Source organism: Silurus meridionalis, chromosome 1 (genome assembly GCF_014805685.1).
Source record: "Silurus meridionalis isolate SWU-2019-XX chromosome 1, ASM1480568v1, whole genome shotgun sequence".
Classification (NCBI taxonomy): domain Eukaryota; kingdom Metazoa; phylum Chordata; class Actinopteri; order Siluriformes; family Siluridae; genus Silurus; species Silurus meridionalis.
The window spans coordinates 13,088,241-13,110,751 of NC_060884.1; the positions used below are offsets into that span (position 1 = coordinate 13,088,241).

The 22,511-nt window shown below is 38.1% G+C and overlaps 2 protein-coding genes and 1 long non-coding RNA gene across 7 annotated transcripts; 1 reads left to right on the forward strand and 2 right to left on the reverse strand.

Annotated features, from left to right (window-relative positions):
- Positions 1–73: 73 nt before the first annotated feature.
- Positions 74–3,362, reverse strand: hmga1b (high mobility group AT-hook 1b). 4 transcript variants are annotated; one of them, XM_046868507.1, is made up of 5 exons: positions 3,207–3,362; positions 2,515–2,617; positions 2,173–2,271; positions 1,592–1,642; positions 74–1,482 (listed from the first exon to the last, which is right to left on the reverse strand). In XM_046868507.1, the coding sequence occupies exons 2-5, from the start codon at positions 2,602–2,604 to the stop codon at positions 1,420–1,422; spliced, it is 303 nt and encodes a 100-aa protein (XP_046724463.1). In that variant the 5' UTR covers positions 2,605–2,617; positions 3,207–3,362; the 3' UTR covers positions 74–1,419. The 4 variants fall into 4 exon arrangements, with proteins under 4 accessions (XP_046724463.1, XP_046724379.1, XP_046724547.1 ...); XM_046868423.1 differs by lacking the exon at positions 3,207–3,362 and adding an exon at positions 2,995–3,133; XM_046868591.1 differs by lacking the exon at positions 3,207–3,362 and adding an exon at positions 2,995–3,132 and having other exon boundaries at positions 2,194–2,271.
- Positions 3,363–10,272: 6,910 nt separating this feature from the next.
- Positions 10,273–10,893, reverse strand: LOC124393507. The gene is made up of 2 exons (XR_006927333.1): positions 10,718–10,893; positions 10,273–10,629 (listed from the first exon to the last, which is right to left on the reverse strand). It is a non-coding gene; the product is annotated as an uncharacterized LOC124393507 (long non-coding RNA).
- A 47-nt stretch (positions 10,894–10,940) lies between these two features.
- On the forward strand, positions 10,941–20,543 carry tusc2a (tumor suppressor 2, mitochondrial calcium regulator a). Of its 2 annotated transcripts, none has more exons than XM_046860528.1 (4): positions 10,941–11,055; positions 14,102–14,306; positions 15,075–15,228; positions 20,034–20,543. In XM_046860528.1, the coding sequence occupies exons 2-4, from the start codon at positions 14,161–14,163 to the stop codon at positions 20,097–20,099; spliced, it is 366 nt and encodes a 121-aa protein (XP_046716484.1). In that variant the 5' UTR covers positions 10,941–11,055; positions 14,102–14,160; the 3' UTR covers positions 20,100–20,543. The 2 variants fall into 2 exon arrangements, with proteins under 2 accessions (XP_046716484.1, XP_046716494.1); XM_046860538.1 differs by having other exon boundaries at positions 15,108–15,228.
- Positions 20,544–22,511: the final 1,968 nt, after the last annotated feature.

The window sequence follows — 22,511 nt, forward strand, 5'->3', positions numbered from 1 at the left end:
ATCTTCCTCCCCCTCCACACACACCACGATCCACCCACTTTCCTTCCGAAAGAAACCAAGACGACTCAGGAAATGAGAAAGTATACTTTATTAACAACACAACATGCTACACAGATACAACTGAATTCTCAATTAAACGTGAAATAAATAGGTCTTTGAGGCATCGACAAACGTGGTAGAAGCCTAAAAGAGCTTGTAGACGATTCCTCAGCTGCATTAAAAAATAGGTACAGAGCAAAAGGTTGCTTTTCCACAGAAATGATGAACACATTCTATACAGAAGTTATCAGTGCTATCTGAATACTAAAGTCTGTCGCCTGCTGTCTATGTACTGTAATTCCTGAGGTGGCTGATGCATATTGTTGCTATGGTTCAGAGAAAGGTGGACAGGTGCAATGTGGGATGCGCAATAATAATAAAAAAACAGTCGTTCTGACTATTCTAAAGTGATCCAAATGACACAGTCTTGTTTCTACTGACGGCATATACAAACCTGTCACAAGCACAAGCCATGGTACTGAGGTATAGCTGCTCAAGTGTGCATTATTTCACAGGTGTCCTCTGTAAACTCCCAGACGTATTTGGGTGGGTCCTTGAAATGTACAACTGTAAATTTATTTTTTTTCATGCTGACCAAAGCTAAAAACTTGTCTGCCTGGGTGTGTACTTTTCTTTGACCAAGAAGTGACCTGTTGGTAAAAGTTAAGTAAAACAGTCAATGAAAGGAAAAATATGAATGAGGAACAGTCCACATAAATTAGTCACAAGTGGGTTAAAAATGCTACTGGAATGTACTTGCGATGAGAATCAGAAACGTCTCGATCACCTACCCGACTACAGCAGAGTGAGAAAGACTGAAAACGGTGTATTTCAATCTAAATACATGAGCTGCTTATCTTGCAAAATACACACAACCTAGCCTTCGACAAATGGTGAATATTCACGCATCGACATATAAAGGCAATCTAATAAAAGCTAAAATCTAGTCAGTGCAGGGGGTGTTTTTAAATGAAAATATATATTATCAGTTGCAGTTAAGCAGAAAGCCCTACACTAAAACTATAGGACTACTACACATCACGATCAGAACAGTTCTCTTTTTCTAATTCTACATCCCCCTGACCTTCCACGTCACAAAGTACATAAAAAGCAAAACAAAACCAAAACAAAAAGAAAATTGAAAAGCACCAAGTAAGCACCATTAAATGTACTAAACACTTATATGCAGCCTAATTCACAGATTCTAAAATTATTCCACTTTTTTTTTGTTTTTAACATGTAACTGATTGTTATAGACATGATATTTCTGTCAGTCCCACAGAGGTGGTTAAGCAGACGACATCCCGTTGTTAGAGGCAGTAGATTAGTAAGTGGTGCCAGGCTGTGTCATATTATGAGGTAGTGCCGAGGATGAAGCGGTTACTGCTCCTCATCTTCATCCTCCTCTTCCTCCTCCGAGGACTCCTGAGATGCCTCTTTTTCCTGCTCGCACAGCACAGAACACAACAAGGTCAGCGGACATTATACACGCCAATTTGATTGTCAAAAATCGATTCGGTTTTCAACGCCGCCTGTATTTCAGCTCCGATACCTCCTTTTTGGGCTTCCCCTTTAGCTTCTTATCTGAAGATGATCCCACTTTCTATGGGGGAAAAACATGGCATTAGTTCCAAATAGCAGTTGTTTTCCCCCTGTTATTCCTGTATATTTTAAACTTGGTCTTGAAAAGAAAATTCAACAGTACAAATGACGACAAAAAAAAAGGTCAAATTGCCTGACATGAACATCAGACGTCAGATAATCCAGATCCATTCAAGGTTGAGGTGCTGCCTTGCTTCTTTACAAGCCCAGAAAGCCATCTACAGTTACTTAACCGGATTTGGTAGAAATCCTACTCGTGTGTGTGTTCGAGAGAGAATGAGCGAGTGTGAGTAAGTGCGTATGAGCACAGAACACCAGGGGGCGCCATCACCAAGCTGCAAAACAGGTGGAGAGGGCAGCGAGTTCATCCAGAGCGGTGACGTAGAGGCCACAGACTGACAGCGATTATAGCTCCCAGCTAACACTGAGCCCCTCCACTAAGGCCTGCAGATGATCCTTCACCAATAAACACATGAGCAGGGAGGAAAAAAATAAACCCGATGCGTATGTGTTTAAATGAACATTACACACCGAAATAAACTGCGCACTCACTTTCTTGGAAGGACCTTTGTTTTTGCTGCCCTTTGGCCGCCCTCTCGGCCTTTTCGGAACCGGGGATCCAATGGACTCCTGAAAAAATAAATAAAAAGAATTATAATCTAAAAGCTGAAACGTATAATTGTGTCAGAAGGATCATATAAGTGTGTATACAATACAGGACCTAAGTGTATAAACCCGGGCCTGGTTCCTAAGCTGAGTGTAAGGACCTGTTAGCTCGGGAAGAACTGAGCTCGAGAACAAGTCCAGAAGGAAAAGTTGATCTAGGAGATGCGGCGATGTTAGCCTAGCATAAGCCCTGCAGCTAACTGTTACCTTTGGATGTTTCCTCGGTCTTCCTCTCCCCCTTTTCTCCACTCCATCCTTCTCCTTTACAGAAAGCGTCTGCTTCTCGGAATCGCTCATTTTCCAGCGTCACCTGGTCCGCGGAGGAAGAAGAAGTGGTCACACATTGGGCGCACAGCGACACCTCTATGCTTTAATCACCGAAACGCGCGGAACAAGTGAACGATAACAATAACAGCACACATCAGTATGACATGATTCTTCTGGGTGGAGTGACGCGAGGATGGGGGGGGGGGGAATCAAATGTAATTTTATTAGATCATAACTCCGATTTTCCTTCCGCGCTACTTTGAAAATGGCGTGCTCCAAGTGCAGGAGCGCGCGCGCACACACACACCGAGGGTGTTTATGTTTGAGAGTAGGACGGGGCTCTGGTCTGGGTAATGGAAGCTAAAGATCCAGTCCGACAAGCGACAAAACAGTGAATAAAGTGCGTTAGGGATCACTTACATGCACCGCTCGATTTTTCGGGATTTCCAAGCGAACCGAATAGAAGTATAAGATGTGTGTGTGTGTGTGTGTGTGTGTGCGCGCGAGTGTTGTATGTCCGCGAAGCCCCGCCTCCGGCGCACAATGTCTCCTGATTGAATAAAAGGACAATGGGCATTCGATGGACCCAGTCCCAAAAAACATACCAAAGAAAATACCATGCAAAAACTTACCGCATGCGTAAACGAAGGGAATCGGGCGTATATTCGCCAAGTAAGGGCGATTCGAGGAGCGCGTGCTGTAGCGAATAAGCACTACAATAAGATTAAGCCAATCGCGCGCCAGCGGGAGCCTCAAACGGAGAGACTATGAGGGGGGGCGGGGCTTCCAGCGTACGTGGACGCGCAAGCACGCTGAAAACCCGCCCCTTCATGTTCACCGTGCGTGCGTGCGCGCGTGCGTGTCTCCATTACTCACACCGCTAATAATAATCTTAGTGTTCTGCTGGACCCAAAGAGTCTCCATGCTGCTCTACTCTTGCGCTTTATTAATGCATCACAACACTCTAATTTTACAAAAAAATGAGGATTGCATAAACTTTACAACTATTATAAACTGCACCTGTGTGCAACTTCATATTTATTTAGAGAGAATCATTAACTCAAATGGCACATACTGTATATTCCAGCAGCAGTGCAAATCTTTGTAATGTCCTAGGGAGAAACAGCATTTTAAATTAGACTTTAAGAAAATCTTAATTTGATAAAATGTAGAGCATATCTTGGTAATGTTTCGTGCAAAACTGGGAAATCTGCCCCAGATTGGGTGCTTCTGTATAGCAGGCTAACGTATAGACACATTCACACACTGTAACATATATGGTGAAACTGAGTGCTACCACTCGTGGCATTTGAACCACAGCTTCAAAGTTTTATTCTCATTCAGTTGCATTTGTATACGGCGTTTTAACAGAGGACATTGTCCCAAAGCAGCTTTACAAAGATAGAGTTTATAAAATTGGAATTTATATGTCAGTGTCTATTAGTTGATCCCTAATGAGCTGGTGGTGACAGTGGCAAGAAAAAACTCCCCGAGATGGTATAAGGAACAACGCTTGAGATGCACCAGACAATAAAGGGAACCAGTCCTCATTCGGATGACACTGAAAGTCCCTTCATTTTGGTTTATGCATGTTTGTGGTGTGTTGTTCAGTAAACTGTTTACCGATACAGTGCAACTCGACAAACTGTTCACTGTTCATGGTAAAACAGTTGGGAAAAAAATCTGCTGCCAGTTCAGTCAGTCATGTGCTGGTGAATAAATGTAAACTGGTTGTAATGTCTTATTATTATGTGTAATCATTTTTGATATCTATTTGGTCTTTCCTAAAGACTTTTCTCATGACATAATTAAACCAGCTAAAACTTTTTAGGCTCATCTGTAGCAAAAATATACTTTTTACATCTGTGTGGGATCAGGGGACAGACACTAGCCAATTATAACACAGCTCATACATGTGGAAGAGGGCAGTTGATTTTCTCCAAGTGAGTGGCACTGGCTAAGCATCAGTTTGAAAAGATGATGTAGTGGCTGGTTCAAGGTGTTTCTCAAAATCAAAATGCTTTAATCTTCAGTCTCCAACAAGGGGTCACTGTCATGTGATTGAATTGGCTGGTGGGTAGGAATTGGAAGGTGATCAAATCGAATACGAAAATGTAAGATCTTTTCTGTACAGTGTTTAAGCGCAATGTTTTTCAGCTGGTTTCTGATTAAGAGACAAACCGGTTAGGTTTATGTTCTGTTTTCTATTGTAGGTAGTTTGCCCAAAACGTGATAAAATCATGAGAAAAGCAGGCAATGTTTTAGACATGTTTAGGCAGACTGCCTGCATTAATTGATGTGTTTGTTGAACCAGCTCCTTATCCACATGATCTTTGAAGACAGCCTGTCAAAACAAGGTTGGAAAGCTTTTTGTTTAAATATATTTGAGATTTCTTTCAATAGATATGTCAAAGCATACTGTTAGCAAAAAAAACCAATTTTGGTCAAAACCCACAATGAAGGCTTAACAGAGGGGTGCTGGGAACACTTTTGTCTAAAACAGCTGAAGGGAAAAGTCTTCTCTGTTATCATGACTACAGCTCAATGTTAATCATACCAGAAATTTAGGGGCAGATCTCTGAGTTACCATGATACAATATCCAGGTCAATTCAAAGCAATTCAGGATCATAATGTTTTACAGTATTCTATTGTTGAAATAATAATGCTTTCATTTTTAACCAAAAAACCCATATTTGGTAAAAAAAACAAAAAAAACAAAAAAACAGTGTGACCTAGCATGAATGTTGACATCCAAGGAAAAAAGCCCAAAAGACCTTCAGTTTATGAAATACTGAAACCAGGCCATCTGATATCAACAATTTCCACAGTTATTCCATTCTTGCTCCTAATACAATGGTCTTTGTACACAGATAAACTTAATAATAATAATAATAATAATAATAATAATAATAATAACAATAATAATAAATAATAATACTAATCTAGTTCATAGGAATGTCTAATTAATGATAAATTATAATATTTACAATATGTGAAGTACAAAATGCATGCTATAGTCTAGTTGATAGTTATATTCTGTTTATTTTTCATATAAAGAACTTGACCATACATTTGTAGTTATGGTGATATATTTGTGCCAAATCCCTGTTTCCAGTACTGAGGGGATATTTTGTGAGTAAATAATAATTATTTTGAAGATTTTGCAGATAAAAGCTATTTCTCTTTTTTAAGTCTAAATCTATTTACTGCTAAATGAGAGTAAAATTAGATATGCACCATGAGCAGAATTCAGACCATGTTGATTCCCCAGTAATTTCAGTGACCTGCTAGCTTGCACACTAAATTTACTAATAAAGCAAAATATACCACCATATCAAGTTTTTTAGCTAAAATGTCTGTAATAATGAAGGTCTTTTATAAGTATTCATAAACAGTTCCTCCACATTATGTTTTGCTTGGGTTGCTACAATGGATTATGAAAGTAAAGTATGATGGCAAGCAGATGGTTTAAATCTCATTTTCTCTCATACTGTTTATATTCCTTGTGAAGCAACACACAGTTACATATAAAACCCACTAATGTGGAAAGTGGGACAAAATCAGGGAACCTAGAGAAAACTTCACAGGCAGAAAGCCAAGTGCAGGTTTGTACCTGTCACACACACACACACACACACACACACACACACACACACACACACACACACACACACACACACCACCAATCACAATATCATCCGCAAACATCATAGTTCATGGAGACTCCTGTCTGACCTCGTCCATCAACCTGTCTATCACCACTGCAAACAGGAAAGTGCTCAGTGCCGTTCCTTGATGCAATCCAACCACCACCATAAGCCAGTCTGTTGTTCCTACTGCACACTTCACTGCTGTCACACTGTCCTCATACATGTCCTGCCCCAACCTCACATACTTCTCTGCCACACCTGATATCCTAATAACCCTCGGCATGAAATCATACTGTTGCTCACAGATGGTCACCTCTTCCCTCAGCCTGGCTTCCACAACTCTTAACAATAACTTCATGTGACTGATCAGCTTTGGTTCACTGTAGTTACTGCAGGTCTGCACATCTCCCTTATTCTTAAAAATTGGTACCGGCACACTCCTCCATTCCTCAGGCATACTCTTACCTTTCAAAATATTGTTGAACAATCTGGTAAAAAACTCCACTACCATCTCTCCTAAACACTTCTATGCTTCTACTGTTTTGCCATCTGGCCAACTGACTTTCCACTCTTTGTCCTCTTAATAGCTGCTCTTATCTCGACCTTATTAATCCTTTCCACTTCCTGCTTCACCATCTCCACATCATTCAACCTTGTCTCTCTCTCATTTTTCTTATTCATCAGCTGCTCAAAATACTCCCTCCACCTTCTCAACACATTTCCATCTCCATCCTTTATTGCTCTAACTTGCAGCACATCCTTCCCAGCTCGATCCCTCTGCCTGGCCAATCCGTACAAATACTTTTCTCTTTCCATAGTGTCCAACTTCTCATTTAGCTCCTCATATGCCTTTTTGTTTGCTTTTACTACATCTCTTTTCACCTGCTGTCACATCTCCTTGTACTCCTGCCTACTTTTCTCATCACTCTGTCTATCCCACTTCTGTTTTGCCAACTTCTTTCTCCTTATGCTCTCCTGCACATCCTCATTCCACCACTACATCTCTTTGTCTTCCGTTCCCTTTCCAGATGTCACACCAAGTACCTTCGTAGCTGTTTCCCTTATTACCTCTGCAGTAGTTGACCAATTATCCAGCACCTCTTCACCACCACCGAGCCGCTGTCTGACCTCTTTCCTGAATCTCACACTACAGTCTTCTTCTTCAGTTTCCACCATCTTTTCTTTTTACTCCTCACTCTCCTCCTCTTCATCTTTACCTCCAAAGCCATCCTACAGACCACCATCCGATGCTGTTTAGCTACACTGTCCAACACCTTACAGTCCCCAATCTCCTTAAGGTTGCATCTGCTGCATAGAATATAATCCACCTGTGTGCACCTTCCTCTGTTCTTATGTCACTTTATGCTTATCATTCTTCTTAAAATAAGTGTTCACCACCGCCATTTCCATCTTTTTAGCAAAATCTACTACCATCTGCCGTTCCACATTCCTCTCCTTAAGACCATACCTACCTATCACCTCCTCATCACCTCTGTTCCCTTCACCTACATGGTCATTGAAGTCTGCCCCTATCATCAATCTTTCTTTCCTTGGTACACTCTCCACCACTTCATTTAACTCACTCCAGAATTTTTCCTTCACCTCCATCTCACAACCCAATTGTGGAGCATAAGCACTGATGACATTTATCATCACCCCTTCAACTTCCAGTTTCACATTCATCCCCTTCTCAAAAACTCCACCACACTATTACTGTACTCTTCCTTCAGTATAACCCCTACACTATTTCTCTTTCCATCCACACCATGATAGTTTAAACCCACCTCCAATTTTCCTGGCCTTACTCTCTTTCCACTTGGTCTCCTAAACATTTAACATATCTACCTTTCTCCTCTCCATCATATTAACTACCTATCTCCCTTTACCAGTCATAGCGCCAACATTTAAAGTACCAACCCTAACCTCCACTCTCCCACAATAACCCAATTTTCTACCCTATTGGCTAACAATACAAAAATTTAATTTCAATTTAGAATTTATTATATAGCACTTTTTTTTCTATAGCACTTTTTTAAAATGGACATTGTCTCAAAGCAGCTTTACAGAATTTATGAATTAAAGTGAAAGATGTGCATTTGTCACTGATGAGCAGCCTGGGCGGCTGTGGCAAGGAATAACTCCCTTGGATGATATGAAGAAGAAACCTTGAGAGGAACCAAACTCAAATGGGGAACCGATCCTCATTTGGGTGATATCAAGAGTGTGATTATAAATCTTTAAAACAATACAAAACACTGAAGAGTGAGAACTAACATGAGTACCGGGATGTGTGATTGAGAGTAATGTCCTGTCTACACTCTTATTCAGTCAGTTGACCTTATAACACTCAAAGAGGTCCAATGTCCAAACTGTACATGAAGTGGTATCCAAATGCTGTTGGTACGTCTCTAGATGATTCGGGATGTTTGCTGGTCGGCATCTACTTCTTTAAAGGTCTATAATCTTCATGAAGTGGGATGTAACTGGAGCTGGTGCAACCTCGAGATGCCTCAAGATGGGTAGAGAAAGAGAAGCAGTGGAGAGGAATTAGCTTTGCTGCTGTTCATAATATTAACAAGCACAAGTTGATAATGTGCATGTGATCAGATGTAATGGCGCACAAGGTTATGATGTGTAAAGAGTGTTATGTGTAGGACTCGCTAAAAAGATAAGTTTTTAATCTGCACTTAAACTTGGAGAGTGTGTCTGAGCTCCGAACACTGTCAGGAAGACTATTTAAAAGTTTAGGAGCTAAATGTGAGAATGCTCTAGCACATTTAGTGGACTTTGCTATTCTAGGAACTACTAGAAGTCCAGAGTTAGAAGACAAAAATTAAGTTCAAAATTTAACAGCTAGCCAGTGTAAGGATGATAAGATCGGGGTTATATGGTCATATTTTCTTGACCTTGTCAGCACTCTGGCTGCTGCATTTTGGACTAACTGTAGCTTGTTATAAATGATGCAAAACATCCACCTAGTAATGCATTACAATAGTCCAGTCTGGAGGTCATGAATGCATGAACGAGCTTCTCTGCATCAGATATGGACAACATGTTTCTTATCTTAGCAATATTTCTAGGCTGTTTTTGTAATATAGATGATATGATTTTCAAAAGACAAGTTGCTGTCTAAAATAACTCCCAGGTCTTTTACTGTTGAACTAGTAGTTACAGTACATCCTTCCAAATGCAAGTTAAAATGCTGGAGCTTCTGTGTACTTTTTTTTGGCCGATGAGCAAAACCTCTGTCTTATTAGAATTTAATAATAGAAAATTATACGTCATCCAATCTTTTAATTCTTTGACACACTTAGTTATCCGAGCCAACTGAGCTGTATCGTCTAGTTTCGATGAGATATATAGCTGGGTAACATTAGCACAACAGTGGAAGCTAATTTCATGACTTCTAATAATATTTCCCAAGGGAAGTATGTTTATTGTGAAAAGCAGGGTTCCTAGAACTGAACCTTGTGGCACCCCATAATTTACTTGCATTAACCCGAATAACTCTCTATTTAAATCTATAAAATGGTAACGATCAGACAGGTAGGATTCAAACCAGCTTAATGCCTGCCTAAAAAATACCTGTGGCGGTCGTTGGTAACCCAGGCCTCGACCGATCTGGTATGAAATTCTGATTTGTGATCCGCATATTTTATTGGGCACATGTTTTACGCTGGATGCCCTTCCTAACACAATCCTCCCTCCCTATCCAGGTCCTAATGGCTGGGTTCATAAAGCATAAGTTATAATAAATGTTAACTTATCTCTGGAGCTGCTGGGTCTTTGCCCTCAGTCTGAGTGAATTTCAGTCCATCAGTTTCTGTGCAGTATAGAGGACTCAAATTTGTCTGACAGAATCAGTCACAAAACAGATACCATTGTGATATTTTTTTTATATCTATGTCTTGTTACAATTACATTGTAAATGTGGATACAATTTGCACTTATGCAGTACCTGTCAAAGATTTGAAAACAACTAGTCTTTTATAGTTTTTGAGAGACACATGCATGTTATATTTGTTTATATGCAACAAACTAGGCAATTTGATGGTATGGAGATTTATTTTGACCAAACAAATATATAAATGTACAGATGCTAAAATTTATTTGTATTGAACAAATCGCAACTGGCCAATTTGTTTCTCAACATTCAGCTGAAATACTTTCCCATGCCTCTTGTAAAACTTGCCAAAGGTGTTCTTTGCTAGTTAAATATTTCTTTCTGACTTTCAATCCAGTTCATTCCAGAGCAGTTCAATAGGATTTAAGTCCGGTGACCGTGTAGGCCATTCCATGATAGATAACACTCCAGTCCACTGTTTGTTCTCTAAATACCAGCATATACTTATGCTTTGGGTCATTTCTTGTAGAATGGTGAAGTTGGTCATGATTAGCCACAGTCTAGATGGAATTACATACAGTTGTGTTAAAGTATAGAATGGTAGCCATGTTGGTTCAGTATTAGTTTCACCTAGAATAAGTTTCCAACCTTCCCTGCTTTTCTCCTCAATGTTTGACTGTGGGGGTGAGGCAGTCTAGTAACATCTCTCCTGTTCTGCGTTTTAAACAAGTTCTTCCGTTAGAGCCAAAAATGTCAAATTCGGTTAAGTTCAATAGGTGGAGGTATTCAGCTTTGATTTACTAACCACCGTTAAACACCAAAGAAGAGAAGGCAGAAGACCAACCAGTCCATACTCCAGATCAATAGGTGGCAGTAATGCACGTAAAGCCGTCTGCTAAGCGCCATAAAACCACACAGAAGGAAAGGAAGAAAGCGGTAGAAGGACGAAGACGAGTCTTCAGTGTAAACATGACAGTGGCGAGAAGGTAACGATGATATGAATACATTACGTATGAGTGAGAAATAAATACAGTGGTTAAATATGCCAGGAACTAAAAAAACTTTATTTGGCTTTTATCCAGTAGCCACACGAGGCGTTATTTATTTATTTTCTTGTTTATTTATTTTTTATTTATATAGACTACATGCAGTTTAAATAAAACCCTCAGCTCAGCTTACCCAGCTTCCTTACAGTCAGATTTTACTGAGAAAATGTAGCATATTGAAGACTTTGTAGATAAAGCGATCAGCGTCCTCGAGAAAATAGGTCATGTTTATATAGAAATACTAATCTCAATTAATGCTCTAAATATAGGAGTAATTTTGGATATAAATTATTATAATTTTTTTTTTAGGAAACAATATAATTATATATATATATATATATATATATATATATATATATATATATATAATATTATTATTATTATTATTATTATTATTATTATTAATAACAGTGGACATTGTCCCAAAGCTGCTTTACAGCATTAAATAGATTACGAATATAACTTTTAGATCTTTTATACATCAGTCCATATAAGTTTATCCTTTCCAAAACCAGTGGCAACAGTGGCGAAGAAAACCTTGCTGAGATTATACGAGAAAGAAAACTTAAGAGGAACCAGATTCAAAAGTGAACCCATTCTCATGTGGGTCATGCAGAACATCTGTCATTATAGTTCTGTCAGTGATAAAGTTCTCAACTGGTCACTGATGGACGGTTGAATGCAAAAACGGTTCGTTGCTATTGTAGTCCTAAACCTGTTTATGTAATCTTAAGACTGTTTGTATTAATTACAGTTCAAATCTATCTCCATGATTCTTAAGTTTTACCCTCCACAGTAACTTAATGAAATTTTAGACTGTTCATGGGAAACCCTTTCCAGCAGTAGCTAGTGGTCCATCCAGACTCAGGGCATGACGTTAACTCAGGCAGGTTCAGAACGAAGAAAGGGATTCAGGATCACGGGTAAAATGTAACAGTGTCAAGCTTATAAGTCTATTCTAACTAAAAAAAAAAGTGATGTTTGGGTAGAAATGATACATGGACATGGTTCATGGGTGAATGTTTATTTTATTTCTGTAATTAGGCTTAGAGTGAATGCCTAAAAAGTTAAACACATCTCCAAGTGGTTATACTGTTTGTGTGGAATACAGATGTTTCACTGTGACTTGTTCACTTGTACATTTAACACACTGCAGAAGATACTTACTTGGTTTAGTCTCATGCATTCGACAAATGTATAAGCAGTTTGGTAGTCCTGCAAGTTACTTATTTTCCCTTGTAAGTTTTGAGAATTATTGTATTTCCATGAATTTGAAAGTATATGGAATATAAGGAACTGCGATCGCTTCTAAAATAAGTTTTAAACTCGCATGTTGAATTGAATTCTCCTAATTCTATTAGACAGGGCCAGTAAAACGGGGAGTAATTCTCTAACCCAATCCTGACTAGGCTGGATAACAAACACACACTGTAAAATGGAAAACATTCATAGGTTAAATATGGAGCAACTCCAGCAAGGACAAAATGAAATTAAATTCTTTTAAAAAAAATTTACACTCGTGTACGGAATGCAATCTTTTTTATTTTAATTTTTTTACATGCGGAACATTAATCTAAGTTCCCATAGGAACGTAATAGGTGGCGGACCGCAAGTTTGTTTTTTCCGCTTTGCACTTTTTAATTTGTTATTATTAAGCTTGAAAACATACAAAATTCCAGGGGTATATAAAAAAATAAATAAAAACCTAGAGTTAGTGCAGTGCCACTGAAGCATTTATTCAAACAAATTTGTGCCAATTTAAGTAATTATTTAATTTGATCAGTATAATAAAAAGTTTATTGCAATAATTAGATTTATTATATATATATATATATATATATATATATATATATATATATATATATAAATAATAAATCTAATTATTGCAATAAACTTTTATTTTATATAAATAAAATAATATATTATATATATATATATATATATATATATATATATATATTATATATAATATATATATATATATATAATTGTTTAATAAAAAAAATATATATATATATATATATATATTTTTTTTAATAATTATTTTTTACAAATAAATATTATAAAATATATTACATTTTTTTTTATGCAAGCAGGCTAATATACAGTAAATATATAATGTATATTTACAACCAGCCAGTGCAACAAGGGCAGAAGATGTCATGACACATTTGACCGATTTTTCAGCATGAATGAATTTAATACATATTAAGCTGTAATTGTACAATTTTGTATTTTAGCATATTCAAAAAGCAGTGTAGTTGTGTTGCATGTACTTAATATATCATATTTGGGCTGAAAGGTTTGGCGACTTTTCCACCAATATGTGGTTCTTCTCCAGACTGTTACCACAAAGTTAGAGGGACACATTTGTGTGCACGTATGTATGCGCATGTGTGTATGTACATACCATCTTTTTCATTTATATACAATACCGTTTTTTGTTTTTTCTCTTTGTAAGCATGTTTGAGATTTAGCTTTTAGATTCAAATAGTGATTTGTCATGGGAACTGAATATACTTGCAGAATCTGGTTTGTGGGATACATTGCTGGTGTGGAAGCATGTTTCCACATTTTCTTTCATCTAACAACACCAAAGAACATCTTAATAAGTACCTTATGTTGACGGTACCCGAGGTGTTCTATAGCAGGAAAACCATGTTATTGTAAAGGTTTTGGTCTTCAGGATTGTCTTTTGAGTACCAGTGTGTTAGATTGCAGGCTGTTGTACTGAATATCCTGTAGTAAATATTGCCAATTGTACCAGTATACTGTGGCCTTCACTGTTAGGTCATGTCACTGCCTGGGAACAGCCTAAAATTATAATGAGAACCTGCTTATGTGGTTTCTAGTGCTAATTAGAGAGACCTTGAGGAACCACAGTGTTGCTTTGAAACCATACCACAATCACAAACCTCATGCAAGAGAGTAATCCGATTTATCTTTGCAGCTAAACCACATTTTAGCGTTTTCTTTTTTTTCTTAGGCTTGAGCTACAGAGAACTGTACCTGTCAGTCCCATTTAATGATGCCCTTTCATTAAAGATGGGAGGCAGTGGATCCAAAGCTAAAGGAGTCTGGCCTTTTACTGGCTCAGGGTCCAGTGGAGAATGTCCTGATGTCAGCGATCAGTCTTTAGCCCGAATGTGTGGCTACAAAAATGCAACCCCGTTTGTCTTTACAAGGAGGAGGTAAATATGAATTCATTTACTATAAATTACAACTAGGATTGACAGACTGTGACTTATTTTCTTCGTGTGGATTAATAGTAATAAGGAGGAAGTAGACATTTTTAGAATATTCAGTATATAAGTATATATATATAATGTCATCCCTCGATTTATCGCATTATCGAATTTTAAATTTGGCACATAACTGTTTTGTTTCGCGTATGGTCCCGGTTCCAGTTCATCATAAGAAATGAGAAGCATTACAACAAACCTTATGTTTCCGCTTATTTATTGGTTGAAGTATCCTCTGATGTCAAAAAAAGGGCGGAGTTGAAGACGTACGGCACCATGCAATGCGTTGACGTGTATCTTAAACTTTTTTAACATCACAGGACACTTCAACCAATAAACAAGCAGAGAAACATCAGGCTACGCTATAGTACTGTACTACGGTACTCACTATAAATGTGATAATCCTATGAATTTACACAAAATTCCTCTCGCTCTAGCCTTTTCGAATGTTTCGTGCTGCTGTTTAAAGAGTGCGGGAGGATGATTAATGGCTTAAACTTATTTTTTCGGTTTTGGCACGTAACTACTGCGATAAACTGTGGACGACTGTATATTCACTTGTGATTAGAGCATTACATTATCCGAAACGTTGTAAAACCAGTTCAGATCAAGCGTGTTGATGTGATGTTATTAGTAATATACTTACTCCCTAATTCTTGAATATCAAGCTAGAAATGTCTAGATTTCCCCTAGAAATTGTGTCATTTCTTCACTCAGACTGTTGAGGAGAAATGTGCTGTGTGCTTGCAGCTCTTTGTATTTCGATGAGGATGGAGATCTGGCTCATGAATTCTACGAGGAGACGGTGGTGACTAAAAACGGGCGGAAGAAGGCTAAGCTGAAAAGGATCCACAAGAACCTCGTACCTCAGGTAGTATTGAAATGAAGGATTATTGGATGTTTTCCGGAAATCACATAGGTGTTTTTATTCGGTGCTTGTTGACATTCTGGTGTTATTCTCTTTACATCTGTTGTGTCTGCATGTCTCAAAAAAGTAGTTTACCTTCTCTTATCTGGAGCATTACAATAATCCTATTTTCCGAAATCTTCCAGTCTAAACTGCTGACTGTATACACATGCACCATTTTGCCAAAGGACCTAGTCATAAGATTCGTATGTGATTTTTGAACATCCCACTCCACATTTAGTACCCATTAGCTCTTTTAATAACCTCCACTCTTCTGGAGAGATGTTCCACTAGATTTCAGAGTGTGCTCAATCCGACATAAGGGTGTTAGTAAACTGATGTAGGTGAAATGAGGACGCCTAGGATGCAGTCAGCGTTCCAATTCATACCAAAGGTGTTCCATAGGGTCGAGGTCAGAGCTCTATAGCAGGAGATCTTCCGCTCCATCAAATGCAAAGAAGATCTTTATGTAGTTTGCTTTGTGCACAGGGGTATTGTCATGAACAGCTTTGGGTCTTCTAGTTTAAGTGATGGGAAAATTTCATGCTAATATGGAATATGGAATACCACATGACTGGCAGCATGACTGGCCATATCATATGAACTGCAGCTATGCCAGGTAGCCTCTGTAAGCAAATTGATCACTCCAGATTTAAATTCCTCCTGTTAATAGTGGAAGATGAGTCTGAAATAAAATGTGTTTCTTTTTTCACGTTTGTCTGATATTTATTTGAACAGCTTTGGGTCTCCTAGTTCAATTGATGGGAAAATGTCATGCTACGGCATCCAAAGACATTAGACACAATTGTGTGTCATCAGCTTTGCGTTAACAGTTTGGGAAAGAATCACATATGGTTGGGGAAAGTCAGGTGTCCTGATACTTTTGTCCATATAGTGTACTTTTTATGTCATGTTGTTTTGTACTCTGACTCATTAAACTGGTTTTGAAATATGATATTTTTATAGTGGAAATCATTAGTGGAAAGTTTTTTTTTTTCTTTTTTCTTTTTCAATTCAACACGTTTTCTGCAACCTGAAGGCAATTTAATGTATAGTAATATACACAACAGTATGTAAAAACCAGACCATCATACCTATGTGTTACTTGAATATTCACTACCTATTTGTTGTTAATGGTCTCCACTTTTTTGAAAAGGCTTTCTAGTAGATTTCTAGTGCCTGTGGGGATTTTTGGTCATTCAGCCAATAGAGTGTCTTGTCAAGTCAAGTTCAAGTACATGAGCTCAGACATTGATAATGGGCTCAAGGTTGAAATGCCACAACATACAAAGACATTCTAGACAAATGTGTGCTTTTACTTTGGAGTGCGATGGTCAGGTGTCCACATACTTTTGAACAGACAGGTTAGTGTCAGTAAAAAGTGAAGCAGTAAAAGGATTTAATGCTCATGGGAAGAATTATAAATAATTGAATGGAGTTTTTATGTGATACATGCTGGGTGTTGTAGTGACAACACGGACGAATGCAAATCCAACATCAGTACAATGTTGTTAATTCTGCCAATAATTTTACAACACAATGTATAAATACAAAGAAGAAAAAAGAGACCACGAGTAAGTAGTTACGCTAACAGACAAATTGCACACAGGTAATATTGCACGGTTTAAAAATTTCTGTTATTGCATGTGTAGTTTAAATACTTTTTTGTTATTATTGCAGTTAAACAGTAATAACGGTGTGGTTATGGTGACCGGTTCACTGGGAGAAGCTTCGATTGTAATGTCTAATAGCAGCAGGGAGAAAAGACCGTCTAACACTTTCAGCTATTGTTCTGACTAGCTTTAGTTAGTCAATGCCCATTATAGCCTCAGATTCTTGTAAGTGGCCTACATGAGTAGGACCTGCTTTGGTTCTTCTTTGGGGAGATGGTTTGTGGTTAAGGCATTGGACTTTGGATCCGAAGGTCCTGAGTTCAAAACCCAGCCAAACCAAGCTGCCGTTCTTGGGCCCCTGAGCAAGGCCTTTAACACCATAGCGGCTCAGTTTTGTGCATATATATATAATAAAAGTCGTTCTGGATATGGGTGTCTGTCAAAGGCCAATAATGTATGTAAATATGTGACTTCCTGTTGTTAAAGACCATTCACATCAAGATTTCATGTGTTCTGAGATGCTTTTCTGCTCACCGTAGTTGTAAGGACTGCTTATTTGAATCACTGTAGACTTCAAACAAGTGTCATTTTCCTTTGATTTCTCTCAGCAAGTCTTTTTTGCTTTGTTTTGCCAGTATGTGTAAACTCTTAAACAAAAAACACAAAAGGAAAAAAAGGGAAAATATCAGAAAAGTGGCACTTTAGATTCAGTTGTAATACTTCTTCATTCTAAATCTTCATTCTGATGTTTGCTGTGAACATTAACTGAAGCTCTTGACTGATGTCTGTATGATTGTATGACTTTTTTTTCATTCTGTTCTGTAGCCAAATGATTGGCTTATTAGATAACTGCATGAATGTACAGCCATGACATTAACATCCCCTGCCTAATGTTGTGCGATGGGTCAGCTCTGACCTATCAAGTCATTGAACTCCACAACACCTCTGAATGTGTACTGTGGTATCCAGAACCCTGGGAGTCCTGTAAGTTGCAAGGTGGTCCTCTGAGGAATTCAGAGGCCAACTCAACACCCTGAACTCTCTCATGCTCTTCACACCATTCCTAGACAATTGTTGCAGTGTGGCAGGAAGTTTTATCCTGCTGAAAGAGGTCATTGCCATTAGGGAATACCATTACCATTAAGGGTTTAGATGGTCTGCACCAATGTTTAGGTGGGTGGTGCATGTCAAAATAACATCCACATGAATACCAGGGCCATGTTTTCCCAGCAGAACATTGCTCAGGGCATCACCCAGTTTCCGCCTGCCTGCCTGCCTACGGTATGTTGCAGGGCCATCTCTTCCCCAAATAAACAACACATGAACCCTTTCATTCTCATGATGTAAAAGAAAATGTGATGCATCAAACCATCTTTTTTTCACTGCTCTCAGTTCCAGTTCTGATGCTCATGTTCCTACAGCACCAATTCCAAAAAAGTTAAGACACTGTAAAATTTGTGCAATGATTTACAAATCTGAACTCATTTTATTTACAAAAGAAAATTATAAACATATCAAAAGTTTAAACTGGGAAAAATGTACCATTTCAAGGAAAAAAAAAAAGGTTATTTTTAATTTAATGGGTGCAACACGTCTCAAAAAAGTTGGGACCGGGCAGGAAAAATCTGGAAAAAGTAAGTGCTATAAAATGTGGATAAATAGTGGATCTGATATGCAGAGTTTCTCAGAAGTATTGATGGGCAGAGCTGTAAAGAATCTGTAAAGAACTGTGTCTAGAAATTGTTTAACAATTTCCGAATAATGTTGCTCAGCATAAAATCGCAAAGCAGTTGAATATCTTATTTACAGTGCATAATATTGTCAAAAGTTTCAAAGAATCTGGAGAAAACTCTGTGCACATGTGACAAGAGTTAAAATCAATATTGGATGCCTGTGATGTTTGGGCCCTCAGGTGGCACTGCATTTAAAACAGTCATGATTCCTTAATGAAAATCACTACATGGGCTCACATCCAGAAATCATTGTCTATGAACACAGTTTGCCATGTCATTCACAAATGCAGGTTAAATATCTATTTTGCAAAGTAGAAGGCATGCGTGAACATGATCCAGAAAAGCTGCCATCCTCTCTGGGCCAAAGCTCATTTAAAATGTTCTGGGGCAAAGTGGAAAACTGTTCTGTGGTCAGACGAAGTGAAATTTTACCTCTTGTTTGGAATCCATGGACACCATGTCCTCCGGACTAAAGAGGAGATGGACGATTTAGTTATCAGCATCTGATTGAAAAAGCCACATCTCTGATGTTATAAGTGCATTAGTTCCTGTGGAATGGGCAGCTTGCACATTTGGAAAGGCTCCATCAATGCTGAACAGTGTATATATAGGATTTTAGAGCAACAAATGCTTCCATCAAGAAATAATCTTTTTTTTTTTTGTGTGTGTGCAAGACAATGCTCCCTGCTTCCCGAATCTATTACAATACCATGACTTTGTAAAGAGTCCAGGTGCTGAGCTGTTTTATTGTGAATAGAATATGGATTTATGAGATTTTCATTGAAGTCACTGCATTCTGTTTTTAATGACATTTTACATGTCCCAAGTGCTGTGGTGCAGGAATAATAATAATAATAATAATAAAATTGCAAGTGCTGTTGGAGTTGAACAGTGATCAGAATGCGTACTCTGACTGATCTGTAACTATAAATTTCTGGCGTTTTTTTCCATAACCAGCATTAGTTTTTACAATGGTTTATGCTTCAGCAGTTTTTCTGTGAGATCAGAAAAGATGGGTCAGTAACTGTTGTTTACTGGTCATTTTTGTAGGTTTTTGGTTTGTACTAACTTGTTTGAATTATGTGAACACCCTACAAGATTTGCTGTTTCGAAGATGCTCTGATCGAGATGTCTAGCCATCATAATTAGGCCTTTGTCATAGTCGCTCAGATCATTACGCTTACCTGTCTGACTGTTCACTGGCTGTCTAATATAACCCCTTATCAGGTGCCATTGTAATCAGAGATAAAGTTACATGCCAGTCATTTTTAACATTACCTCTGTGTGTGTGTGTGTGTGTGTGTGTGTGTACCAAAATGACTTTTGCACACATCTTTTTGTAACAATAATAAAAAACGTATTAATAATAAAAGTGACAGTTTTCATGGTTATTAAAAACCCTCTCTTTCTTTCTTGTTTTCAGGGGATTGTGAAACTGGATCATCCACGGATCCATGTTGACTTCCCAGTCATTATTTGTGAAATATAACAACGCAGATGTGTATCATGTTTCACCAATCCAACTTTTCACCTCTCCACTGCAATCCTGTCTGTGCTAATGGGCATTAGTGGCTCCCAGTATCATCATACTTGTTTCATTTGGAGTGTGAGCCAGACTGCCCTCATGTGGTTGGAGGGATGTGCAGCAGCTGTTCTTATCTACAGAGGAAATTTCTCAGTGGTGTGATGTACTATCTTTAACAGTAGGCTAAATTGGAGGACCGTTTGTCTCGTTTGTGTACTGCGAGTCAGAAAATGCATTCCTGTAAACGGAGTGAATGCAGAGGACTAAAGTGCAGGGGTTATATTTTCGCTGACTGAGCATTGCATGTCTTATTTTGTTGTGTTGTATACAACTCTTCTGTATACTGTCTGCTTCTGTATGTTGTATTTAAGCCCAGACTTTCACTAATAAATTTTTGATGTACAGTTACTTTAATAAATTAAAGTTAGTTACTTTAATAAAAATGCATATATCAGTTGTGCAAATATACTGAGTGTGTGTCATAAATAGATTATTCATTTCTTTTCACAAATGCTCTCAAGCCCTGTATGAGTCACACTATTGTCAATTTACACTGGAAAGATCCCCACAATACTAATGCATAATGTTATATAATAGTGTTACGTTTGATTTAAATGAAATATGAATTTGATTTGAAAAGCTCTTCATTTGGGATATTGGCAATGGAGTTCATTTACATAACACAGACTTGGTGAAAGACATGGTGTTTGCGGTCTTTATTCTGGGAAGCTGGAATGTGGGTGGAAAAGCTGGAGGTTAAGCTCTTTGTCTGTATCCCTGCCCCATGCTTTGAAGCTCGCTGCTGGGGGCTGTCCACTGGCTTCTGCTTTATAGTCATGGCAATGGACGCATTATCAAAGGGACATTCCACTGAGAGCAACTGCTCGCCTTGGTTTAAATAAGAGGGGGAGGGATGGGTGCCTAAAGCGATTGGACAAGAGGCCCCTGTTGCATGCACTGGGATATCTGAAAAGCTCCCATCTATTGTGCAGACATGCTCAAAAGCCACACTGATAACACATCCACTTTATAATGTGTGATTGTAAGGGTGAGCCAGATGAAAGTGAGGAAAGCTGAAGGTCATGTTTGCTCTTTGGTTGCTGATTATGTGCATGTCGGATGAATTTCATGATAGACTGTACTGGGTCTTGAATAAGGCTTTAAAAAAAACATTTACTAGTCCTTGCTTGACTTAATCTTTGTTTGAAAACTTGCTTGGACTGATTCTAGTCAGCATTTAACAATTTGAATGGTGAAAGAGAAGTGCGTGGCGTGGGACGTCCTAGAAAATAAGGATGGGTGGATTTACATTCAAGCAAAGGGTGTGTTTAGTTTTTCTCACTTTGTTACCATTTCCTTTCCCGGCCCCTCCTCTTAAGCAGCAGTGATGTAAAGCCCCAAGGCAGGGTGAATGTCGAAAGGAAGGAAGCTTCACACACACACACACACACACACAGAAGCACTTGGTGAATCAGCAGTACTGAAGAGAAAAAAGCGGAACAGGATCTGGGAAGGTCGCTTTTGGACAGGAACACTGCAAAGTGTCGGAACATGTTGAGCTGACAATGTTCTCATGTCCTACCTGTCATTTACTCCCTTCCACGCACATCCTGTCAAAGCAGAAAGACCAGTATGGCAGCTGCATTTTCAACATGAAGTGCTTGTGTAAAAAAAAAAAAGAAAAAAGAAGAAATGTACAGAAGCAATATACACTTTTTAATGGTTTTTGCAATTTCAAAATAATTGAAAGTGACTAGAATATAAAATATGTTCTTGTAAAGAAATGAAATCAATAGTAGATCTGTGGGGTTGGTACCATGGTCTAGATTTTGTGCGCATGGACCTTTTTACTTTAAAATAAATTAATTGAAATGTTCCAATGTACAAACTCAAAATAGTATTTGTAACCTTAAATACAATATTTATTTAAACGTGTTATGTTTAAATTATTTATTAGATCCATAGTGTTTTTTTTTATTCTGCCAATTCTATAAAATATCATCAAAACACATTGAACTCAAGTTTATAATCCAAAATGTTTTGAAATGATTGATTAGATTTTTTTTTAATTAGTTGCTGAAAAGAAAAACTCTGCACACATTATACACATTTATACAGAAATGTTTATTAACCCTGAGGTTGGTGCTTATATTTTATTTACTTTAAATAAAATGTCTAGTGTGTATATAACCAAGATATGGTTATGAACTGAAATCACACACACACACACACACACACACACACACACACTGTGACTGATCTGTACAAACCGGACTCAACACACACTCGTACACACTTCACACATCAATGTCTTCATGACCACTCACATTACATCACTTCATTACCATACACTGTTTACATGCCGTTTTTGCACTT

What these genes read in the sequence shown, in the direction of transcription:
- hmga1b (XM_046868507.1), bottom strand. Translation starts at nt 2,604, where the DNA reads ATGAGCGATTCCGAGAAGCAGACGCTTTCTGTAAAGGAGAAGGATGGA. An exon ending in GACCGAGGAAACATCCAAAG is followed by an intron (nt 2,272 to 2,514) that starts GTAACAGTTAGC and finishes TTATTTTTTCAG; the next exon opens with GAGTCCATTGGATCCCCGGT. An exon ending in AGGGGAAGCCCAAAAAGGAG is followed by an intron (nt 1,483 to 1,591) that starts GTATCGGAGCTG and finishes CTGTGCGAGCAG; the next exon opens with GAAAAAGAGGCATCTCAGGA.
- tusc2a (XM_046860528.1), top strand. Translation starts at nt 14,161, where the DNA reads ATGGGAGGCAGTGGATCCAAAGCTAAAGGAGTCTGGCCTTTTACTGGC. An exon ending in TTTGTCTTTACAAGGAGGAG is followed by an intron (nt 14,307 to 15,074) that starts GTAAATATGAAT and finishes TTCTTCACTCAG; the next exon opens with ACTGTTGAGGAGAAATGTGC. An exon ending in ACAAGAACCTCGTACCTCAG is followed by an intron (nt 15,229 to 20,033) that starts GTAGTATTGAAA and finishes TCTTGTTTTCAG; the next exon opens with GGGATTGTGAAACTGGATCA.